Genomic DNA, 18484 nt, shown 5'->3' with positions numbered 1-18484 from the left:
AGATTGTACTGACTCTATCATTAATGATGTCTGGTTGACTGGTGAAAGAGGCGTGTTGGAGAGGAAGGAGAGGAGTTTACCAGACAACCTACCAGTGACATGCAGAACCACTGTCTATCAATGGAACACTACAATCATCCATAAACCCTCTATAAACACCCTCTATAAACAATGAACGATGACATGACACATGACATGACACTTTGAGTGAACGATACGTTTACGGTAGGCCTAATTGTTCAACTTGGGATCCTGTCCACGACAAATCACAGACATTGGTTCATACTGTCACCTGGCTCTCCTTTCATTGGCTCCCTTGCATAGACCTTGCGCGTGTGTGTGCGTGTTTGAGTGTGTGCGTGTGTGCGCTCTCTGACCCCTCTAAGCTTGACCATATGATTAACTCTCCAGTAAGATACTGGTCAGCCCAGGTCACCTTGTTTACGTAAGCCTAGTGTACCCAGAGTTCAGATTTGGGGGTAGGCCTCTCTTTGCACACAAAGAATGCTGAACACAGTATTATTCTTATACAGGATAAAAAGTTACATCTTAAACTTTTTTGACAGTGCTGTGCCTTTAAAGAACGTACACCCATGTGCTGTTCAACACCTAATAAGGCCACAGACAACAAACATGAACATGATGCTGCTTTGGTGTGACCTTAATTCACGCGTGACCTAATTTACATGTATTAATCAGTGTGCTAGTTTAAACTGGGCAGGTTTTTTTCCCAATAACCTATAAATGTTCCGCTTTAGTTTTAATCTTTTGTTTGCATTTCCCTCTATTTCAATGATTGTTTACCAACAACTTCCCTTTGGCATCATCAGCCTCACTACGTAGTGTGTGTAGTTCTCCTTTTGGCTTAGTCTCACTCTCCAAGGCTCCAGCCTCCCAGGCTGCAGGCTGCAACACCCTGTGGGATCAGCATTGCCAGAATGATTGGCGGGAGGGAGGGTGGGGGGAGGGGGAGGTAGGGTGGGAGGGAGTTAGGGTGGCGGGGGGAGTACCAAGAACCTAAGTGAAGTATCAATATTTTTCAATTGGAAGATAATTGTGTTGTAATGGTGGTGTGGTGGCAAGGGGAAGGGGTTGTGTGTACTCTGTTGCAAGTTGAAACCAGATGTTAAAGTAACACACACACACACACTACACACACACACACACACTACACACACACACACGAACACACTACACACACACACACTACACACACACACACTACACACACAAACACACTACACACACACACACACTACACACACAAACACACTACACACACACACACACTACACACACACCGACACACACTACACACACACACACACACACACACTACACACACACCGACACACACTACAATTAGGACCTTAATTATGCTTCTTAAGATCCGATATTTGTTCTATTCTGACACAGATGAAGTCAGACTGTACGTATGACCCAGTATCCAGACAAAGAGGCCTAAGGCACGTTACGTCAACGTAGATGAGTGACACCACCAAACCTTAAGCTTTGTAGTGAGTTGACACAAAGTGCACAGCAAGAATGTTTCACCAAAATAATAGTGAGTGAATTCTCCCCAAAATAGGTGAGTTTTTTTGGGGGGGGGGATTGACAAAATTATGATTAACAATTCTTTCTAATTAAGGGAATTAAATGTTTAAACAGTTCATAACTAAACAGAGATACAGCTTCTCCATGATTCTTTAATATCTTTTTTTCTGATTGTTGTACAGATTTGTGTTACAGGAACACCTCTTTGCACAACAACAACAAAGGCAACAGCAAGTGTTTGTCATTACTGTCTCTACAAGTGACATGATTGCACTTCCTCATGCATTTCATGAGTTTTCTGATTGGCAGCTGTCTATCTTAGAGCTCTCAGTGCAGCATGTTGTAGCTATTTAGCATCTTTATTATACTGCTCATGTAGGTTTAACTCCCCATGGTAATGTATAGGTGAAGTGATGGTTGTTATTGTTGCATTATTTACTCTAGACACCCTTTTATCCACTGAGGAATAAACAAAAGTGTTACATACAAACTCCTGTCACAAAACTGCTACATATTTTACATATTTTGCAGAAGAGCGAAACAGGGCTCTGTAACCTGATGAATCAAGAGGAACATGGAGTCTACACAGCACAAGTGTTGTCACGCCACATTCAAATATCTTAAAAAAAATCTACATGTTAAAGGTTGATGGGCTACTTAATTAGACCAGTTCCCATTTTTGAAAGCAAATATAAAGAATGAGAAAACTACAGGCTAACTGGTAATCTAATATCAGAGACACTGACAGCATGGACACGTCTGGAAACGCTACGTACTCCAATGAAGACTCTATGTATGAAAACCCATTTAGCAGTGGGGGACTAGACAATATGGGAGAAGATATGTATGTAAATGATAGCGTTAATTACCGTAATGATAAAGTAGCGATCAAGACCATCCAAAAAGGACCAGGACCCGGACCAGGGGCAGGTAACACACACACACACACTCCTAACAAACACTCAAATAGGAGTATAACTAATCTAAGATTAGTTTGTTATTATTGACTTAAGTTCAACATAAAAACACAATCACACAAACCATATACATGTTTCCACATCCCATGTTTCTAAATAAGTCCTTTATTTTACATGGATAACTCTTTATCATTACACAGCTACTTTTTTAATTTACCCGCAAACAGTTTTCAACACAATAGGTCAGATGCTTAGTGTACTAGTGACACTAACTTACCCTCCTCAGTAGCTTATAGTACAGTACAAGTTAGTCATGTCTGGAGACATTATATTTAAGGTGACATTTTGATTGTGAACATATGAATCAGCTGCATCCTACTTTAAGAGCAAAACATGAACCTTGTGGTTTTCAGTTGTTCCTTTGAGTTCATCGTGGAGAGCTGCAGCAGTGTGTCTGGGGCTGCTGTGTGCTCTCCTACTGGCTGGGGTCATAGCACTGGGAGTCATCTGTGAGTGCTTCTACTAAAAAAACACGTAATTAATTGTAATTATATATGTATTTATATAGATGACTGTAACACCAGGAATGATTCTTTCATTCCATAACAGTCTCCAGAGTTAATGAAGACAAAACCTTAAAGACTATGGAGAGAGACCATTTACAGACCAGTAACACCATCCTGACCAGAGAGATTGACCAGTTACAGACCAGTTACACCAACCTGACCAGAGAGAGAGACCAGTTACAGACCAATAACACAAACCTAACCAGAGAGAGAGATGACCTTAAGAGGAGGCTGTGCGGTAAGTTTAATGACCATTTTAATTCATATTGTGACACCATGAGAGGCTGGGTGCTAGAAGGCAGACATGTCCCCCTCCAGTGCCTGAGGTCATGCGGGACTACAAATTCCAATGGTGGCCGCTGACCAAACTACAATCCCCAAGATGGGTGAGCATTAGCACACCTGAGGAGAATCAAGACATGATGCCACACAGGAGGGCTACATAGGCTCCAGAGGGGAGGCAAGAGAGGAGCGGTGAGAAGAGTACATCTGTGGTCTGATAGCAGCACACTGGGGGAAAAGTAGAACCATTTAAAAAACCTTTCTCCTATTTTTCACCTGTTTATTGAGTAATATTTGTGTACCAAAGAACCCTGAGTTACACTGTGGATATTAAAACTTTTTTTCTTTTTTGGAAACCTTGTGTTCTCCTTGGCAACCACGTGACACTACTAACGCCTGACATATCGAGGAACAGCCTCTCATGGTGTTACAATATATATATATATTTTAAGATGTACTTTTGGTGAGATTTCTTCTTTTATTATTTATGATCAAAATAGTGTGTGTTTTGGAGAGGACAGGCAATGTGGGAATAGAGGGAGTTAATTAATTAATAAAGTAATGTCTAGATCATCTTTTGTTAATGTAGTGTGCTGAACTCAGAAGTATTGCTATTGTAAACACTTGAGGAAGTTTGCAATTTAAAGCATTTACTTTTAAACATAAAGTAGTGGAGTAGTAGTAGTAGTAGTGGAGTAATTTATTTGTATTTTATATTGTATTTTATATTGTAAAATGGCAACTTATATTTTTACTTTATTGTATATTTTATTTTAACTGTATTCCACTTAGTATTGCTAGTTTATGTATCCTTAGTATAGTTAGACCACATATTTAAATTTAAATTTAAGATTCCTATATGTTTACTGTATGCACCTTCCTGCCAAAGCAAATTCCTTGTCTGTGCAAACATTCATGGCGAATAAATCCCATTCGGATTCTGATTCTGATTCTGGAGAGACCAAGGGATTGAGCCATTTATCTTGCAGCTGTTACCGTGGGTCTGATACAAGTCAAGAAGAAACAATATCTAACTGTTGTCTTTCCAGAGGTTACTTCATGTCCTGATCGCTGGCTGCTGTTTAGTTGTAGCTGTTACTACTGGAAATATTTCAAATTAAATAATTGTCTCCAACAGAGGGTCTAGATGGATGGAGGAGGTTTGGCTGCAGCTGTTACTACGTCTCTACTGAGGAAAAAACCTGGCCTGACAGCAGATAGGACTGTAGAGACAGAGGAGCAGATCTGGTGATCATAAACAGCCCAGAGGAACAGGTGAGAGACGGAGAGAGACAGAGAGGGAGAGAGACAGAGAGGGAGAGAGAGAGAGAGAGAGAGAGAGAGAGAGAGAGAGAGAGGGAGAGAGAGAGAGAGAGAGAGAGAGAGAGAGGTGGATGGATGGGAAGTAAGAGACTGAGAACAACATAAATGTACAGGGTCTAATTTGATCAGGGTACTAAAACTGTTCTTAATCCTGACAGGTTTTCCTCAATAACCTCATCAACAGAGTGTGGATCGGTCTGACTGACACAGTGACAGAAGGGAGCTTTACCTGGGTGGATGGAACTCCATTGACCACACTGTAAGAGAAAACTACACTTTCTGTATTCTCCTTACTCAAAACAAACCATTTGTAAATGTTATACATTTCAATTTTGTTTTGCTTAGAACCAGCAGCATCGCCCTATTAAATCCTTTCAGATAGACTCAACCAATCACATTAACATCAACATTAAGCTAGATGAGAAATATATCGTACCTACATATACAACAACTCTGATACAGAATGGTTTCTCATACTGTATGACCCAGACGTGGACCTCAGTGTGTGACTGGTTGTGTGTTGTTATTTAACCCTGTAGGTACTGGTACAAACCTCAGCCTGATAATCACCTTTACAAAGGCAACGTTAGTGAGGACTGTGCTGAGATATACTACCCGTCTCCTTCTGATACACATGTTGTTCTTCCCAAGACATGGAATGATAACAGATGTGATTTTAATAATTCCTGGGTCTGTGAGAGAGGTATCTAACAGATCTACTGTGGGTTTTCTATGTGTATATTTTTTCCCTATGCATTTTATTTTCCAGCTACATTATTGTCTTGTGAATAATACCTGTCATAGCTGCATGAATGAAAGAACTGTGATCATGAGCATTCCCTTCCTATGGCTAACATGAAGTACATGATGTAAGAATGAATTACATAGACTCAAACATGTTATTACTGTTTAGTTGTATTTACCACTTAGCTTGGTTTTCCTACTTAGAAAATATGTTATTTCTTAAATAAAACAGTCCTTCGGTCATGTTGTCTGGAATCCTAATTGACCCTGCATTTCAGTTTGTCTCTATGACATCAGCCGTGTACCAGCCCCTGCTCAGTGACTCTGGGGCAGTGTGGGAAATACTGACTACCTGACTGCAAGTCATCCAGCTCTGAGGTAGCACACCAGCATTAGCTTGTTACACTGCTGCTACTGAGCTTAGTGCTAGCTATGGATCATGGTAGAGTAATTTCTACTTGTTGATTTGATCATAGAGTTCAATAGGAAACTTAATCAGGATAAACAAGAGCTGAAGAGATTTGAGAGAAGAGTCATTTAGCTACTGGTGCTTTCAGTGTGTCATATGTCTGTTGTCTGAGTTCATCTGTGTCAGAGTAGAGCTCACAAATATTGGATTGCATGAAGTGTGTAGAGGGAGAGGTAATCACAAACAGCATGGAAGAACAGGTGAGAGTTGCGTTGAACAAGAAAGCATGGATTATTTCGACTGACAGAGAGAGAAGCGAGCTGCACCTGAGTGGACACAACACCATCATGTACTTTTTTCTATTTTAGTTTGTTATTTCACCCTCTTTGCCACAGCATTGAAACAACAACCTGATAATTAATTGATGTGGACTGCGTGGAGATACACTGGACAATTTTGATTTGTTTAAACCTTTCCTGTCATGTAACCTCACCAGGTGCCATTTTTACAGGTTTAGGGACAGTGAGTGTGGAGTTTCTGTTTTCATTTAGCTGCATATGAAACATGAGGAAACACTTGTCTGCAGACCGAATTCTAGTATCAAAATCAAGTGACACTTCACCAAACCTGGAACTTTGTCGTGAGTTCACACAAAGTGCACAGGAAGAATGTTTCAAAAACATGACAAAGCTAAAAAGTGAGCGGTTTTGGGGGGGATTAACAACATTCTGATTAGAGATTCTTTATAATTAAGGGAATTTAAAATATAAACATCTAAAAGTACCTACAATAAGCACAAAAAAAACATTTAAAGTAGATACTAAATTAGTTACAAATACATTGTGAGGGTCCAGTGGTGAGTGTAATAAAAGCTACAGCTTTAGTTTGATTCTTTGATATATTTCCCTCCTAATTTGGCACAGTAAGAAATGATTAAATCTCGTAAAGTTCTGTACTTGATTGTAGCTTGCACAAACTTCCTAAATACTCAGTGTCACCACACTCAGTCGTGCGTGTGGGGGGTATTTCCTTAAATCTAATTTGATCTCAGACCAGCAATCCCAACACAGGTCCAAACACTCCCTCATGCATTTCATGACTTTTCTGATTGACTATCTTAGAGCTCTCAGTACAGCATGTTGTAGATATTTAGCATCTACATCTTCCTGCTCCTGTGCTGGTTTGATGGGTTCCTTTATGGGCTCCTGTCCTTGTTTTGTTTTGTTTTTTGTTTGTTTGTTTTTTTTTACTCACAAACTATGAGGAAACTACAGGCTCACTTTGAAGCGGGGGACAAGAATTACGCTGTCACTCCGGCTGAGTGACTCCCCCCCTAGGACTGTGTCACGGGAAGGAATTTCACACATACACCCCTATCTAGTCTCAAGAGAAAGCCCCTTCCAGAGGCTGTGAAACATCAAACACCTTAGCTGCTACACATGTGCTATCCCAACGACATTGTCCCGGACACCTTGACACTGACAAACATTAACACATTAATGCCACACTGACACTTTCATTATTGTACATCTTGTACTGTACCAACCATTTACACTGTATTTCTATTTATTGTATGATTGCATATCAGTCCTTTTATATGTATATATATATATATATGTATATGTATATATATATATATATATATATATATATATATATATATGTATGTATATATATATATATATATGTATGTATATATATATATATATATATATATATATATATATATATATATATATATATATATATATATATATATATATATATATATATATATATATATATATATATATATATATATATGCATACAGTACATAGACAGTATGAATGTTTTAACATTATAACACCATACTGTTATAAATACTAAAACACTCACATAACAGTAATGAGCCCAAGATGTATCTTTTATATTTGTATTACATGTTTTCCACTTAAAGTAACCATAAGAAACTAGGAAGCAGCTTGGACCTGTGCTGCAGTGTTTATCCCTAGATGACCCATGGCTAGGAAGTAGATTTATGACATTTTTCCTGCCAAATGTTTGTCCTTTTTTCTGTCAAATCTCTGAGATGGCATTTGGTACACCAATCCCTAAAGAAAAATGTGCACAAAAATGTTGTTCTAAAGGGCTCTGAGCAAAAATCAGGTGACACTGCCATGAGGAAGAAGACTATTAGAAAAACTGCTTCTCAATATAAGTCTGCAGACACAGATAGCCTCTCAGGTAAGATCAGACAGTGTGTGTGTCAGGGGAAGAGTGACATTGGGATATCAAATGAAAATAAACCCCTCAAAAAAGGTTTGGAAACGTTTTTCGGTCGATTATTTCACCCCTTCAATAATACCAATTGGTATTGTATTTCATATAATTGGAAAGCCTGATTAGTCACCTTTACAACGAGGTACAACTTGTAAGGATCGTGCATTCGTGGAATGAGCAACACAGCTAACCATGTGGGTAGCGGCCCAAAACAAATCTCCAAAATCCCCTGCAATATTCTTCTGTTGGTATTCACTCTCGTTTTGAGTAGCTTGGTGGATTGGATAATTGAACTCTCCCACAGTAATAAGGAAAAAACAACACATATTGGCCTTTTTTCAATTTATTCATTTTACACTGTCAGGGACCTCAGTAGCGTGTGGAAGGTCCATGCACAGCCACAACAGCTTGGCACCTCCTCATGCTGGTCACCAACCTGGTCACACACAAAAATCAGGTGACACTGCCATGAGGAAGAAGACTATTAGAAAAACTGCTTTTCAATATAAGTGTGCAGACACAGAGATAGCCTCTCAGGTAAGATCAGAGACACTCACAACATGGACATGTCTGGAATCGTGATGTACTCCAGTGAAGACTTGGTGTCTGAATCCCCATTTACCTGTGGGGGACAAGACAATACAGGACAAGAAATATGATAATGACAGTTATTATGCCCCTGAACATAAAGTAGTGAGCATGACCACCAAGGAAATGTCAAGACCAGGACCAGGACCAGGGGCAGGTAACCCACACACACACTCCTAACAAACACTTACATAACAGTATAGCTAAGATCCAAGATGTATTTTTTACTAGATCTAAGATGTGTTTCTTATAAACTTAACTTACATACATGACATACTCATAACAAACAAACCAACCATATTAATGTTTTCACAGCCCATGTTTTAAATACATCAATTATTTTACATGGACCATATACATATCGTTACAAAGCTATGTTTCAGGGGGAGTCAGGTGGCTGAACGGTGAGGGAATTAGGCTGGTAATCTGAAGGTCGCCAGTTCGATTCCCGGCCGAGCCAAATGATGTTGTGTCCTTGGGCAAGGCAATTCACCCTACTTGCCTCGGGGGGAATGTCCCTGTACTTACTGTAAGTCGCTCTGGATAAGAGCGTCTGCTAAATGACTAAATGTAAATGTTTAAATGTCCCCCACATTGTTTCTACTACTTTATATTCACTATCTATAATGAAACATTGTTTGTATAATATCTGTATGTAGATAGATTATTACCCACATATTGCATATATTAATGGATAACTGAATTTACATTGAGTTATGTATTTTATATATAGCTATGATATGAGAGGTCATTATTTTCTCTTACACTGTACATGGTGATGAGACAGATTCCTAGTGTACTAGTGGCACTAACTTACCCTCCTCAGTAGCTTATAGTACAGTACAGGTTAGTTACTGGTGGACATTATATTTAAGGTGACATTTTGATTGTGAACATAAATGAATCAGCTGCATCCTACTTTAAGAGCAAAACATGAACCTTGTGGTTTTCAGTTGTTCCTTTGAGTTCATCGTGGAGAGCTGCAGCAGTGTGTCTGGGGCTGCTGTGTGCTCTCCTACTGGCTGGGATCATAGCACTGGGAGTCATCTGTGAGTACTTCTAGTAAAAAACACATTATTAATTGTAACTAGAGAGGGTAAAATTTCTGGGGAAATTGTAGGGTGTGCTTGCTTATTTTGGTTGCACATTACATTTTACAACTGATATTTCTGTATATTTTATATAAAAATGCATAGCCTACTTATTATTTATAAAGATTACATAGATTTAAAAGCATAATTTTTTCTGCTCATTTACAACTCAAAATATTAAGAGTGAAGAGTAGAATGAAATAGTTGTCTTCTCATTTCCCGTGCAAGAGGGAATGGTGATCAGCAACCTTGGATCAGAACGAATACATGTGGCAGACCGGTGTAAAAATTGACCTAATCTCTATGATTTAAACGTCTGGCCGGGTTTCCCAGATTCGTTAAGAAGCTATTAACGCGAAGAGCTTCTTAAGAACGTTCGAAAAGCGCTCTAGAACGCTCTTAGAACGTTCTTAAGAAGCTCTTAGCGTTAAGAGCTTCTTAACGAATCTGGGAAAACAGGTGTTGTATCACCCGATGCATGACTCCCTGGATTGGCACCCCCTCGCGGGAGCGCTCGCGATTCAAAGAGTGAAGGATTTCGTCTTGATATCGCATCCAAAAGAAGGGGAGACAGAAGTCTCACATTATACCGTCTTTGTTGTTGAATTCAAGAGAAGGATGTGTGTTATCTGTGTAAATATCAGGTGCTATTTTCAACACAAAATCCTTAAAATTCGTCATTCAAACGGTATAGTAACGAACGCGAACCAACATTCTTGCTTCACGACATTGCATTCTGAGGAAATATACCCCAGTATGATCATGATTATTCCTACACAAAATGTATTTTGTGTAGCAGGTTCAAAGTATTTCACATGGCTTGGCTCTTCATACTAATGTATAGGTTCAAAGGCATGCGATTTTAATGCAGTTAGCCTGTGCGTAGGGTGGGTTATTCAGACAGGTCGAAAACAACAGCCTTCTGATCCAGAATAGACTATCAGCTGTCCTGAAAGGGGACCAAAGGTTTACATGCCTAGCCTACAAAAGACAACTACTAAAAACAATGTATCAACCATGTATCAACATCAAAAGAACCATCAAATCCTTTTTAAAGATAGGAAATATTCTTATTGTTTAAGTCAATGAAATAAATGAAAAAATAAAACATAATAATCCCTCACCTACCATGGACTATTCTGTATTTAGACCTGTCCACCCTATACATACACATGTATTGGTATTCAATTTATGCTATTAAATGTACATAATGCTGGCGTAGAAGGATAGAAATGTATGCGGGGGGAGAGCATTTCATGGCAGGTTTTCCATTAGATGTAAATGCAATGCACGCCCTGCTAACACTGACTAGGAAAGTGTCACATGCCTGAAACTTACTGTGGTTACTCATACTAGTGCCCTCAGTGTACAGTAAGAATCATTTGATGCTGGGATATACAAAACAGACAGTAAAGGGGGGGTGCATCTCACGACAGGCTTGTTGTATTCCTTCTTGTCACGAAATGCACCCCCCGCTAACCCTGACCAGGAAAGTGTCACATGCCTGAAACTTACTGTGCTTACTCATACTAGTGCCCTCAGTGTACAGTAAAAATTATTTGATGCTGGGATATACAGAACAGACAATAGGGGGGGGGGTGCATTTCACGACAGGCTTAATGCACCCCCTGCTAACCCTGACTAGGAAAGTGTTACATGCCTGAAACTTACTGTGCTTACTCATACTAGCCCCATCTTGTGCAATGCACACACTCTGTGAATAACAGACACTATAAAATTAAAGATATTGAATAAAATTAAATAATAAAAACCTTTTATTATTTGCAATGCAGTTGCAGTCCCATATTACCTGCTGGTAGGTATTTTGATTTTGGGAAACAATACAAATGAGCTGACAGGACAACCACCGTCCTGTTGTAGTTATATGCATAACCAATACAATCTAGTGTATCATAAATACGTGACTCCTTTTTGTGTTATTTTCTTTGTTACTAATGTTTATTGAGGTACATCTTCACAAAGTACTTCTTCATCTCAAGGCAGTTCTGTATATCCCAGCATCAAATGATTCTTACTGTACACTGAGGGCACTAGTATGAATAAGCACAGCAAGTTTCAGGCATGTAACACTTTCCTAGTCAGTGTTAGCAGGGGGTGCATTAAGCCTGTCGTGAGATGCACCCCCCCTCTATTGTCTGTTCTGTATATCCCAGCATCAAATGATTCTTACTGTACACTGAGGGCACTAGTATGAATAAGCACAGTAAGTTTCAGGCATGTAACACTTTCCTAGTCAGGGTTAGCGGGGGTGCATTTAGTGACAAGAAGGACTACAACAAGCCTGTCGTGAGATGCACCCCCCCTCTATTGTCTGTTCTGTATATCCCAGCATCAAATGATTGTTACTGTACACTGAGGGCACTAGTATGAGTAAGCACAGTAAATTTCAGGCATGTGACACTTTCCTAGTCAGGGTTAGCGGGGGGTGCATTTCGTGACAAGAAGGACTACAACAAGCCTGTTGTGAGATGCACCCCCCCTCTATTGTCTGTTCTGTATATCCCAGCATCAAATGATTCTTACTGTATACTGAGGGCACTAGTATGAGTAAGCACAGTAAGTCTAAAGCATGTGACACTTTCCTAGTCAGGGTTAGCGGGGGGTGCATTTAGTGACAAGAAGGACTACAACAAGCCTGTCGTGAGATGCACCCCCCCTCTATTGTCTGTTCTGTATATCCCAGCATCAAATGATTCTTACTGTACACTGAGGGCACTAGTATGAGTAACCACAGTAAGTTTCAGGCATGTGACACTTTCCTAGTCAGTGTTAGCAGGGGGTGCATTGCACTTACATCTAATGGAAAACCTCCCATGAAATGCTCTCCCCCCGCATACGTTTCTAACCTTCTACGCCAGCATTATGTACATTTAATAGCATAAATTGAATGCCAATACATGTGTATGTGTAGGGTGGACAGGTCTGAAAACAGAATAGTCCATGGTCGGTGAGGGATTATTATGTTTTATTTTTTCATTTATTTCATTGACTTAAACAATAAGAATAATATTTCCTATCTTAAAAAAGGATTTGATGGTTCTTTTGATGTTGATACATGGTTGATACATTGTTTTTAGTACTTGTCTTTTGTAGGTTAGGCATGTGAACCTTTGGTCCCTTTTCAGGACAGCTGATAGCCTATTCTGGATCAGAAGGCTGTTGTTTTCGACCTGTCTGAGTAACCCACCCTCCGCACAGGCTAACTGCATTAAAATCGCATGCTTTTGAACCTATACATTAGTATGAAGAGCCATGCCATGTGAAATACTTTTGGTATATTTCCTCAGAATGCGATGTCGTGGAGCAAGAATGTTGGTTCCCGTAAGTTACAATACCGTTTGAATGACTAATTTTAAGGATTTTGTGATGAAAATAGCATCTGATATTTACACAGATAACAGACATCCTTCTCTTGAATTCAACAACAAGACGGTATAATGTGAGACTTCTGTCTCCGCTTCTTTTAGATGCGATATCAAGACGAAATCCTTCACTCTTTGAATCGCGCACGCTCCCGCGAGGGGCTGCCAATACAGAGAGTCATGCATCGGGTGATACAACACCGGCGCCAGCGTCTTTTTACCGGCTCTAGTAAAGGACAAGCTAACTAATTTTTTTTTAACAATATTTAGTTCGAAAGGTAAGAAGTTAAAGCTTAACGTGAAATCAGTAAATCAGCTGAAAACGTGATACAATCATTTTTATCAATATTTGAAGTGGCATTTTATCAGAATGTTAGCTAAAAACCGGTCGGGATTGGACACAGTGACGTTAGAATACCATCTGCTAACTGAAAATATGCCCTCAAAAACGTAAATAAGCTTGACATTTATTTAGGGGAAAATCCCTCATTCATAAAAATGTCAGTGGTAGCGATCATTGTCAGTAACAAGGCAAAATGCGATATAGCCCTGCTGTGTGGAGAAGCTGCCCCGGTAAATTGTTTTACATATAGACTGTTCGTCTTGGTACTGTAGCGATTGCGTTGGTTGAATTTGATTTAACGTAATGAAATATATATTACTATATAGTAGACTACTGTTTCCGAAAGTAGATGTACTTCCTTAATATTACCTTATAAAAAGTAATATTACCTTATATTGTACATTACACATCACAATTGTGTGTCATATCACAAAGTAAAATGAGCAAATAGTTATGACCCAGGGGCCGGTTGCACAAAACACCTTAAGTTTTTTCCTTAAGTATGACACTTAAGGGTACATATCTCCTTAGCTAAGGGATTTACTTAAGGGGGTTGCACAGAATCCCTTAAATGATTTCCTTAGCTAAGGTGAAACGTTAAGGGATTTACTACATTTAACGTGATTTTACAGCAGTAAAATTCGACCGTTTCCACGGTGACCGCGTTGTTTGGTTGTATCTATGTAACCTACACCCTACTGGCTCTTCACCAAGAGCCAGCGGTAAGCTAGAACAGTAGTTATCACGAAGGTGTGTTCAATTAAATGAAAAGGGGAGGAGGCGGCGTACAAAAATAATGCACTTTATTTATGGTACAGTTGGTGTTCCCTCGAGCCACTAGCACAACAAGCTGCACCAAGGCTGCGATCTTATTACGTTGCCTGTTACATAGTCAAATCAAACTAATATAATTAAATCAATCCAAACACAAGGGGGGCACTCTCACTGCAAAGAAACGAAAGGACAGAATAACGCCCGTCCAATAAAATAAATGACACACAAAACTTGGAGGTGGTTTACATAACAAAGGCACTCAACGGCAAACTGCAAGCCCTGAACTGCTGTCCTGTAATAGGCTATTAGGCTGGGGAACAGCGAATGTTTTAACTAGTTTGTGTTAGTGAAATTCTACGGTGGGAAAAACTGTGGCTACTAATGATCCCTGAAAATAGAAGACATTATTTTAGCCACTTGTGTATCAAAACATACTGATTTTACATAATTACACTGGTCAATTAATACCTTTACGTCTGTGCTGAGGTCAGATTTCAGATGGGAACCATGCGTTTCTAGCACAGGACACTACAACAACAATCAATGCATAATCAATACAACAGTATAAACATTACTCATTTACTCCCACAATTTACTGTTTAATTCACCTCACATTTACCGTCTTAAAATCTCAATTAAAACACAAACATTTGTAAACATGGGTTACGTGGTGACGCTTGTCCTTACCCGCTATCAATTTATCACCGCCGGCCAGCTCTGATTGAAAACAACACTAACTGTGGTATGCCATCTACCTGCATTTAATTGAAATTAAGGTGGTCATGTGACAGAACCAGGTGAACCAAATGGCTCCCTGGTTTATCCCCCTCCCACCTGTCACATATTTCCCCCACTTTAAAAGGTCACTGTCCCGGTGCCGTTGATCTATTCTTTCTAATGCCATGGCCTAAAATAGTAGCTGGGGGTAAGGTTTACTGACCGAATGGCGTTTTGTTGGGCTTCTAGGTGTTGGGTAACTGACTGTGGCAACCGGAAGGGGTTGGAGTGTTGGCCTGCTCGTGCCCGTCTTGGGCGTCTCACTGGGTCTTCTCCCAACTGCATCATTTCTTGGGGTGGGTCTGACTCCACCTCTGGAGAGGAGCTACCTGTGCCAACTACTGTTGTCATTGGGGTTGCCTGGTCAACTTGTGGCGGGCAGTTGTTGTCCAGTTGTGGTCCAGTCACTGTCCCATCTTGTCCAACTTTGCAGCCTGGCCTTGCATCTGGCAGATTAGGTAGAGCTTGAAACCACACCTCATCCTCATCCTCTTCATTAATTTTTTGTCTCATTTTCTGGTGTGCCACATAGCATGTCCCAAGGAGCATCCACCGGTGGTTTATCCTGGCTTGGCAGAGCTTGCAACTCGGAGCGGTGGACATTCATGTCTGGACCCAACCCATCTTCAGGTGTAAGATGGTACACAAGACCCTTGTCGTCCCGGCATTTCACCACTCGGTATATTCTTGGATCCCACAAATCTTGGATTTTGTACCGGCCGAGTGGATGGCTTCTACGATACACCCTGGTATTCACTGGGAGAAGGGGTGGGGGGTGACTGTAACGTTCTCTAGTGGCCGCTGCTGCCTCCAGACGGCTCTTGGCGTCAGCGTAAATTTCAGCAAGGTGTTCTTGGTGGGTAGTGACCCAATCGGCTGGGGGTGTATCATCTGGATCTGCTGCTCCCAGCCCCAGCAAGAAATCCACCGGAAGTTGGGGCTTCTGCCCAAACATGAGTTCGTATGGGGAATGACCCGTGGTCTGATGCACAGATGTGTTGTATGCAAACAGCAAGTGTGGGAGGGCTTGGGGCCACCTTTTCTTCTTCTCAGGGGGCAGGGTCCGCAAAAGGTCATGGAGTGTGCGATTAAAACGTTCACATTGCCCGTTTCCCTGCGGATGATAGGGAGTGGTTCTGCTTTTGTTGATCCCATACAACTTGCACAAACGCTTCAGCAATTCTCCCTCAAAGGACCGGCCTTGGTCTGAGTGGATTCTTTTTGGCACCCCAAAGGAGTAGAACCACTTTTCCGTAAGGACCTTGGCCACAGTCTTTGCCTGCTGATTAGCAGTTGGATAAGCTTGGGTGAATTTGGAAAACACATCTGTAACAATTAGAACATTTTCATAGCCATTACTTGCTTTTTCCATGGTTGAGAAGTCAATAGCGACAACTTCCAGTGGTTTGGTGGCCAACAGGTGGCCTGCATAGGTGCGTGCAGTAGGAACCACTCCCTTGGCTAGAGAACACCGCTCACATTCTTTGCACCACTGTTCAATGTCCCGACGCATCCTAGGCCAGTAACACCTCTGACGGACTAGTTCAGTAGTTCTTTTCACCCCTTGGTGGCCATGATTGTCATGCAAGCTTGTTAATAGCTCCTTGAGCAGAACTTTTGGTAGTAGTAGCTGTAGTTTAAGGTTCCGCGCTGGGGGTCGTTGAATCTCACGATACAAGATGCCATCCTGCTCTCGGATTCTGCACCACTGACGAGCTAGCTCCAGTACCATCGTGGCTTCCTGTGGTCTCTCCTGTCTATTTGGCGGCCGGGCCCTCCTCCAGTACGCCAAAAAGGCCCCAATCACTACGTCTTTTGCCTGGAGTGCTCGTAGGTCTGCTGGCAAGCGGATGGGAGCTGCATCGATGGTGGCGATCACTGCTTGTCGTGCCAGGTGTTCCGTTAGTACCTCGGGCACCCTCAACTCCATTGGGACCGTGATGCCAGAGACGACTGCTGTGACAAGCTGTGGAGACAAATCACGATTTTGACGTGACAGGGCGTCGGCATTCTGGTTTGCTGTACCAGGGCGATATTTCAGCTGAAAGTCAAAACTTGCCAACTGGGAGGCCCACCTCTGTTCAACTGCAGCTAACTTGGCAGTCTGCAGGTGGCTTAAGGGATTGTTGTCTGTATAGACAATAAATTTGGCCCCGAGCAAATATTCCCTGAACCTCTCCGTCACCGCCCATTTCAATGCCAGAAACTCTAGCTTCATCGAACTGTAGTTCGACATGTTTCTTTCAGATGGTCGCAAGGTTCTACTGGCAAAGGCAATGGGACGTCTCTTTCCGTCCACTTCCTGAGACAGGACCCCACCCAGGCCCTGGTGACTGGCATCAATCTCAAGGATAAATGGCTTTGAGAAGTCTGCATACTTGAGAACTGGGGCACTTACAAGTTTCTGTTTCAGTGTTTCGAATGCTTGTTCACAGTGGTCATTCCAGAGATTCCCCAGCATAGCGTTAGATCCACCCCTTATCTTTCCTTTCCCTTGGACTGCTGCAACGAGCTTGTGTAAAGGCCCTGCATGCCTGGCAAAGCCTGCCACGAACCTGCGGTAATAAGAGGCAAACCCCAAAAATGAACGCAGGTCAGTCAGGGTGGAAGGGCGTTTCCACTGCAGGACAGTCCGGATCTTATCTGGGTCAGTTGCCACTCCACGAGCTGATATAACATGTCCTAAATATTGTACTTCCTCTTGGAAAAAATGGCATTTGCTCAATTTAAGTTTTAAGTTGTGTTCCTTGAGTCTACCCAATACCACTTGTAATCGTTGTAAATGCTGTTGAAACGAGGATGAAAAAATCACAATATCATCCAAGTACAACAACGAGTGGAAACTTTGGTCGCCAAAGATTCTTTCCATCAGGCGCTGGAATGTACTCGGGGCATTACATAGGCCAAAGGGCATGCGATAAATTCAAATAACCCAAAGGGTGTACAGAAGGCAGTCTTATCTTTATCCTTTTCAGCCATGGGAACTTGATGGTATCCAGAGGCCAGATCTAGAGTCGAAAACAGTGTGGCCCCCGTTAGAGCATCCAAGGATTCCTCTATTTTTGGAAAAGGGTATGCGTCCTTTCTTGTTTTGGCATTAAGTTGTCTATAGTCCACACAAAGGCGGATTGTACCATCTTTCTTTTGGACCACTACGATAGGTGAAGCGTATGGACTACAACTAGGTTGAACTATCCCCTTCCCTACCAGTTCATGTACATGAGCCTTGACTTGTGCAAACTGAGATGGAGGCAGACGCCGGTAACGTTGCCGTACTGGGGTTGTTTCTACTAAGTGTATCTCATGTTGGACTAGTGCTGTACAACCCAAGTCCCCGTCGTGTTCACTGAATACCCTTCGGTACTGCTCTAGAAGGGCCCTAGCTTCCTGCTGTTGTGAACATGAAAGGTTTGGCCAAGGTACCCCCCCCGAAATCTACCGGGGCTATGGTGCTAGCCCCTGCTGCTTGAACA

General features: G+C 41.4%; 1 protein-coding gene, 1 long non-coding RNA gene and 1 pseudogene across 2 annotated transcripts; 1 reads left to right on the top strand and 2 right to left on the bottom strand.

Annotated features, from left to right (window-relative positions):
* Positions 1–2384: 2384 nt before the first annotated feature.
* Positions 2385–5353, top strand: LOC146245135 (uncharacterized; annotated as a pseudogene).
* A 3263-nt stretch (positions 5354–8616) lies between these two features.
* On the bottom strand, positions 8617–14954 carry LOC146245134 (uncharacterized). Its single transcript, XR_014734596.1, has 4 exons — positions 14922–14954; positions 14703–14762; positions 9583–9702; positions 8617–8677 (listed from the first exon to the last, which is right to left on the bottom strand). It is a non-coding gene; the product is annotated as an uncharacterized LOC146245134 (long non-coding RNA).
* Positions 14955–14985: 31 nt separating this feature from the next.
* On the bottom strand, positions 14986–16079 carry LOC146245133 (uncharacterized). Its single transcript, XM_084683427.1, has 3 exons — positions 15540–16079; positions 15175–15457; positions 14986–14989 (listed from the first exon to the last, which is right to left on the bottom strand). Exons 1-3 carry the CDS (start codon positions 15964–15966, stop codon positions 14986–14988), a joined length of 714 nt encoding a protein of 237 aa, XP_084539553.1. The 5' UTR covers positions 15967–16079.
* Positions 16080–18484: the final 2405 nt, after the last annotated feature.

The sequence above is a fragment of the Hypomesus nipponensis genome, chromosome 20, assembly GCF_054491055.1.
Source record: "Hypomesus nipponensis isolate SF chromosome 20, ASM5449105v1, whole genome shotgun sequence".
NCBI lineage: Eukaryota > Metazoa > Chordata > Actinopteri > Osmeriformes > Osmeridae > Hypomesus > Hypomesus nipponensis.
The sequence above is the reverse complement of the archived record's forward strand: the minus strand, read 5'-3'. Positions and strand labels throughout refer to the sequence as shown.